We start from the raw sequence: 6,757 nt of genomic DNA, 5'->3' as shown, positions 1-6,757 counted from the left end.
CGGGCAGCGCCGCCCCCGGAACGCAGGACGGCAGCGCCGACACCGCCGCTGCCCACACGGAGGAGGCGGCCAAGCAGGACGGGTCGGGAGAGTGAGTGCCGGGGAATGGGGGTCAGCCGGCTCGGATGGGAGAGCAGGGGGAAATCCTGCCCTGCCACGGCTGCAATTCCCAGAGAAACCTTCCCTGGAAGCGGGGCTTGGGAGAGTGGGAGGTGTCCCCATGGCAGGGGTGCATTGGGATGATCCTTGATGTCCCTTCCCACCCAACCCATTCCATGATTGCCATCCCAAACTCTGAGATCTTCCCTCAGACCTGCACCACACTTAAAGCCAGTTCTTCAAGGGAATGAATCATTTACCAGGACAAGAGGGAATGGCTGCAAGGTGGTACAAGGCAGGTTTAGCTCAGGGATTGGGAAGGAGTGGATTCCTGGGAAGGGGATGATTTTCCAGGAATCCCTGGATCCCTGGCAGTGTCCAAGCCCTCCTGGGATTGTGTCCCTGCCAAGGAATGGATGGGATTTAAGATCCCTTCCCTCCCCAGACCATTCCATGATAATTTATACAGCATCAGTGACAGGAACATCCCCTGAATTTTCCAACATCTGTAAAAATTTCCCAGGATGCCATTAAAAACTTCCCTATTTTATGCTCCTTTTCCATGAATCTATACCATTGATTATCACTGGAAAAAATAAAATATTAAAGGGATTTTTATCTGTTCCAGCCATAATTATTTTGGTTTTTTTAAAAATAATGAAAAATCTATTATGTGGACAATTAAAACTTTTTAATTTATAATTAATTATAATTAATTTTATAATATAATTATTTTTATAATTAACTTTATAATTAAAAAAAATATTTAATTTTTAGGGCTCAAAGAAGAAATGCTGTGGGGGATTTTAGACAGCAGGACATAATTAAGGAGAAGAGGCCCATTTTTGGGCACCTCTCTTTATATTTTTATATAAAATATTAATATTCCTGCTGAATTTCAACATTATCTTTTTAGGGATAATTTCTAGATAACTTCATCAGGGAGCCAATTGCAGGAGGGAAATATTTTGCCTCAGTAATTCCCTTTTTTTGATCTTGTTTTCAATAGTTGTGGTGCCAGTAAGAAAAAGCTTTGTATGAATTATTATTTTTACTTTGAGTTGCTGCTTTAAAAACTCATTTTGCAGTGGTTTTTGACTCTTCAGTGCCTCTAACTTCAAAAAAAATGCTGAAATAATAAAAATTCTTTATGTTTTAGTGCTGCTGCAAAGAAGGAGGATGAGGAGGCCCAACCAGTTAAAAAAACCTACACGTGGAACACAAAGGAAGAGGCCAAACAAGCATTTAAAGAACTGTTAAAAGAAAAGGTACTTGGGCCAATTATTAATATTTTATTCACCAATTATTAATGTTTAATTGATGTACAAAACCTGGTTTTATTTCTATTTTATTTGCCAGATTTTACTTGGTTCTTCAGGGAAGAATTCCTCACTCTTGTGGAAATGCAAGAAGAGAACCCTGCAATGAAATGTTTTAGCTTAAAAATAAAATGTTTTTTTCTTTTCCCCATGGCTGTTTTGAAGGAATTATTCCTTGTTGGACATTAATTAATCCATAATTTCCTGTTTCCACAGCGGGTTCCATCCAATGCTTCCTGGGAGCAAGCCATGAAAATGATCATCAATGACCCCAGATACAGGTACTGAGCTCTCCTTTAATTCCAAACAAACCTTTCTTTTAGGGAATTTACTTCCCAAAACTCCAAAGTTCTGTCAGCAACAGATATTCCTGCACCTAGTGCCACTGGCAGGGAATTTTCTTCCTTTCCTCCCTAAGGAAATGCTTCCAACAGCTTAATTTTCATGGGGAAAAAGCGTGGAACTTGGTATTTCACGCTGATTTGGGGATTAAAATGTTCAGATTAATTTGATCTCAAATCTGGATTATTCAAACCTATTGCCTTTTGCTTTCTGGTTTTGATTTTTTTATATATTTTTATTTTTTTTCTTTTATTTTTCCTGATTTTCTTTTTTTTTCCCCGATTTTCTTTTTTTTTCCTAATTTTGTTTTCTGATTTTTTTCTTTTTTTCCCTTTGTTTCTTCCCAATTTTTTTCCTTTTTTTCCCAATTTTCTTCCTTTTTTCCAATTTTCTTTTTTTTCTCATTTTCTATTTTTTTCTGGTTCTCCTTTCTTTTCTGGTTCTCCTTTCTTTTCTGGTTCTCCTTTCTTTTCTGCTTCTCCTTTCTTTTCTGCTTCTCCTTTCTTTTCTGCTTCTCCTTTCTTTTCTGCTTCTCCTTTCTTTTCTGCTTTTTTTATTTCCTGGTTTTCCTTTTTTTACAATTTTCAACTTTTTCCCTCATTTTCCTTTTCTGATTTTTCTGAATTATTTTTTTATTTATAAATAACATTATTTCCTTTCCTTTCCTTTCCTTTTGGGAAGTGCTTTGGCAAAACTGAGTGAGAAAAAGCAAGCCTTTAACGCCTACAAAGTTCAGACAGAGAAGGAGGAGAAGGAAGAAGCCAGATCCAAGTACAAGGAAGCCAAGGAATCCTTCCAGCGCTTCCTGGAAAACCACGAGAAGATGACATCCACCACCAGATACAAGTGAGAGACTTGGGACAGGAATCTGGGATAAAAATCCTGATGGGATGCACTGCTTGGAGTGGCAGCAACTTCCGCTTTCAGCTTTTTCCTTCCTTTCTATAAATTAAAAAAGATCTCACACACAAAAAAAAACCAGAAAAAAAAACCTTTCCAAGAGGAAAAATGAAGGTTAATTCCTATAAAAGCTTGGTCCAACATTCCCTGATTTTCTGGGGAACTGATGGATCCCTCAGTCACCAATAAATAGATAAAGAGTTGTGTGGTTTGAATTCGTTTTTCCCAGGAAAGCTGAACAAATGTTTGGGGAGATGGAAGTGTGGAACGCCATATCCGAGCGGGACCGGCTGGAGATTTACGAGGATGTTCTGTTCTTCCTGTCCAAGAAGGAGAAGGTAAATTCCCTTCAGGTGTATCCAACATCTCCTCCCTTCTTCCTAAGTCACTTCAAACCTGTGCTGGAGGCTTTGTGGCAGACAAGCAGCAGCTTTTAGGGAAGGCTTTGGGGTTTATTGGGGTTTATTCCCACTGATTTCAGCCTGGGTTGGATTTTTGGGGGATTTTAATCAATCACGTGATTGGATTTTATTGTAAACCAGTGAAACAATAAGAGGGTGATAAAAATTGTGTTGTTTTGTGTCCAAAGCCAGGGTGGATGGGGCTTGGAGCAGCCCAATCCCTGTCCAGGAGGTTGGAATGGGATGAGCTTTACGGACCCTTCCAACCCAAACCACTCTAAAATTCCATGATAATCTATAAACCCAAAATGAATTCCATCATTTCTTGGACAACACACCAGATACCTTCCATTTCTATCCAAACCACCTCCACCTGAGGCCAGAATCCCAACTTTTCCCCTCAGGAACAAGCCAAGCAGCTGCGGAAGAGGAACTGGGAAGCTCTGAAGAACATTCTGGATAACATGGCCAACGTCACCTACTGCACCACCTGGTCAGAGGCACAGCAGTACCTCATGGACAACCCCACCTTCGCCGAGGATGAGGAGCTCCAGAGTATGTCCATGAGCTCTGCAGTTCCTTGGGAAGCAGGATTCCTCTTGAGTTGGAAGGGACAACCTGAATTTTTTAAAATTTTTTTTCCCTGTTTTCTCTCTAGACATGGATAAGGAGGACGCCCTGATCTGTTTTGAGGAACATATCAGAGCCTTGGAAAAAGAGGAGGAGGAAGAGAAGCAGAAAAGTTTGCTGAGGGAAAGGAGGAGGCAGCGTAAAAACAGGGAATCTTTCCAGGTTGGTGGAATTTGGGGTCCTGTCCTAGAAATGTCATGGAATATCGTGGGATATTCCAGGTGGGTTGTTTTATTTGTATTTCTCAGGGTTGGTTAAAGGGGGTGTTGAAAGCCTCAGGTGGCATTTTCTCTGCTGGAAAAGTAGGGAAAAATCAGAGGGAATGGGCCTGGATGGGGAGGAGCTGCAGCTGGAATGTTGGAGATGGAGAAAAGCAGGAAGAACAACATAAAAAATAATGACTTTTCAATTTTATTGGAACAAAAATGGAATTCCACTCACCAACCAACCCATCCCAGCTGGCACCAAGGAGGAATGGCTCCAAATTCCCATTTCCCTTGTTTCTTTCCAGCTGTTTCTGGACGAGCTGCACGAGCACGGGCAGTTACATTCCATGTCCTCCTGGATGGAATTGTACCCGGCCATCAGCTCCGACATCCGCTTCACCAGCATGCTCGGCCAGCCCGGTAAGGAACGAAAATCCTGGCATTTGGGGCTGGCCACACCAATGATTCCTGTTTTTTAACACCCAAAAGCAGCTCTTGGCTTAAACCTGACCTGTGGCTTAACTAAACCCTCCCTCAGGATCAACAGCGCTGGACCTGTTCAAGTTCTACGTGGAGGATTTAAAAGCTCGTTACCACGATGAGAAAAAGATAATTAAAGACATCTTAAAGGTGAGGATTACCCGGCTCCTCCCTGAATTCCACATTGCCAGGGAGCTGGGATTTCCTGGGAATTGAGGGAATTCCTGATTTCCCTCATGCCAAAGGAGCTGGTTTTTTTTCCAGGATAAAGGATTTGTGGTGGAAGTGAACACTTCCTTCGAGGATTTTGTCACCGTCATCAGCTCCACTAAAAGAGCCACCACGTTGGATGCAGGGAATATCAAACTGGCTTTCAACAGTGTAAGTATTAATGAATTCATTAATTAATTGGGATATCTGGATGATTGGGATGGGAAATCCCTTCTCCAGACAGGAATTAGGGTTTATTTTCTAACTAATCCCATGATATTTGGGGAATATTTAAGAGTTCTTGAACTGATCTCAGTTAAAGATAATATAAAAAAGTCAAAATAAAAAGAAACCTTCATCCAAGCAGTCAGCATTCCCAAACTTGTGGAATTGTGGGATAGGAATCCAGTGATGATCTCCTGTTTTTCCTGATTTCTGTGGTTCTGTAATTTTTGCATCATTGGATTTTCAGCCACAACAATTCCGCGCTTGGAAAAGAAATAATCCGTTCATTTTTGATAAAACAATCAAATTATTTTCATTAATTAAGTACAGCAAAAAGAATTCATTTCTTTGTCGTTTCCAAGTGATCTGAGGGTGAACCATCAGGAAATCCCAAGAAATGGAATTCTTTTCTTTGCCATTCCAGCTGCTGGAGAAGGCGGAAGCGCGGGAACGGGAGCGGGAAAAGGAGGAAGCGCGGAAGATGAAGAGGAAGGAATCGGCTTTCAAGAGCATGTTGAAACAAGCCACCCCCCCCATCGAGCTGGATGCTGTCTGGGAGGATGTAAGGATGAGAATTCCTGACATTTTAAGGGAAAAAAAAGAAATCCCCGAATTCCCAAAGAAGTCTTTGCTAATCCCTAAAAAACCCTGCCTTCGCCAAGCTGTTCCTGGTTCTGCTGGCTTCAAAATTCCGTCAGATCCTGTGGTTTCTGCAGGAAAATTTGGAGTTGGATGGGAAAAGCTTCATCCTGAGACTTTTGAAATGAAAAAAATCCTAAAAGAAATGGGAAAATCCCCCCAAAAAATCCCACAAATTCCTCAGAGTTAATTGGGATTATTTAAAATGTCAGTTTTGGCCTGGATGAAATACCCTGGAAAACCTTTCCAAGGATAATATATATCAGTGTTTTGGGGGGTTTTAAGCTTAAATGGAATGTGCAGGAAAACAGTGGGATTCTCCCATGTTTCCATGAGTTGGAGCTTCCCTGAACTCTGGAAATTTGGGATTTGATTGGAAATCTGGGATTCAAAAAGTTTAGCCTTGTGCCAGTCCAGGGGCTTTTTCAACTGGTAAAAAGAATTATTTTTAAATTATTGTTTTATTATTTTTTATATTATATTTTTTTTAATTTTTCCTATTTTTCTTATCTCTTATTTTTTATTATTTATTTTTCTTCCTGTGCTATTTCTTCATATTTTTTTTATTTTTATTTCTTCACTATTTTTAGTTTTCTTATTTTGATTATTTCTTATTTTTCATATTTTTCTTTTATTTCTTATTCTTTTTATTATTTTATACCTTATTATTCCTTTTTTCTTTGCTACTCCTTTTTAATATTTATTATTATAATTATAATAAATTATAATAATTATTACAATTATTTATTGTCATTTTTATTATTATTCCTGACTGAATTTATAATTTCTTACTGCCATTACCATGGCTATATTACATTTTATTATTTTTTCCATTTATTCTATCCTAACATTTTAATAAATTTATAATTTAATGACTCGGAATGCCATTAATGGAATTAATTTTCCTGACAGATCCGAGACAGGTTTGTGAAGGAGCCGGCATTTGAAGACATCACCCTGGAATCTGAAAGGAAAAGGATATTTAAGGATTTCCTTCATGTCCTTGAGGTAATTATTCCTTTATTTTTGAAATCACTGGACAACAAAAAAGAAAAATTCCTCCTCAGTTGGGTGGGAAGGGGAAGGATTTACTGGAATTTTTTCCATGAAGCAGCAACAGGAGATAAATTTGATTTTTCAGCTCTCACACTTGGGGCTTTTGTTCCTTTTCCTGCAGTTTGGAAGAACTGGAATTTTGCCTTTGAGTTCTGTCATTTCCAGTGAGGCACAGCAAGGCTTTGTTTAGGCCAGGCTTAACTGGGATCCAGGGAGCAGATCCAGGGAGGAGATCCCTGGGGATCCAGGG

General features: G+C 39.6%; 1 protein-coding gene across 1 annotated transcript in view; it reads left to right on the top strand.

Moving 5' to 3' along the window:
* The window catches only part of PRPF40A (pre-mRNA processing factor 40 homolog A), a 19,415-nt gene that overhangs the window by 9,165 nt on the left and 3,493 nt on the right, over nucleotides 1-6,757 (top strand). The window contains exons 10-21 of the mRNA XM_015634019.3: nucleotides 8-91; nucleotides 1,259-1,367; nucleotides 1,635-1,699; nucleotides 2,442-2,606; nucleotides 2,890-2,998; nucleotides 3,466-3,616; nucleotides 3,720-3,853; nucleotides 4,203-4,317; nucleotides 4,436-4,527; nucleotides 4,642-4,758; nucleotides 5,237-5,374; nucleotides 6,364-6,459. Coding sequence (XP_015489505.1) covers nucleotides 8-91; nucleotides 1,259-1,367; nucleotides 1,635-1,699; nucleotides 2,442-2,606; nucleotides 2,890-2,998; nucleotides 3,466-3,616; nucleotides 3,720-3,853; nucleotides 4,203-4,317; nucleotides 4,436-4,527; nucleotides 4,642-4,758; nucleotides 5,237-5,374; nucleotides 6,364-6,459 — 1,375 coding nt within the window. The remainder of the gene's footprint in view (nucleotides 1-7; nucleotides 92-1,258; nucleotides 1,368-1,634; nucleotides 1,700-2,441; nucleotides 2,607-2,889; nucleotides 2,999-3,465; nucleotides 3,617-3,719; nucleotides 3,854-4,202; nucleotides 4,318-4,435; nucleotides 4,528-4,641; nucleotides 4,759-5,236; nucleotides 5,375-6,363; nucleotides 6,460-6,757) is intronic.

Source organism: Parus major, chromosome 7 (assembly GCF_001522545.3).
Source record: "Parus major isolate Abel chromosome 7, Parus_major1.1, whole genome shotgun sequence".
Lineage (NCBI taxonomy): Eukaryota > Metazoa > Chordata > Aves > Passeriformes > Paridae > Parus > Parus major.
Note: the sequence above shows the minus strand (reverse complement) of the source record. Positions and strands in the feature narration are given on the sequence as shown.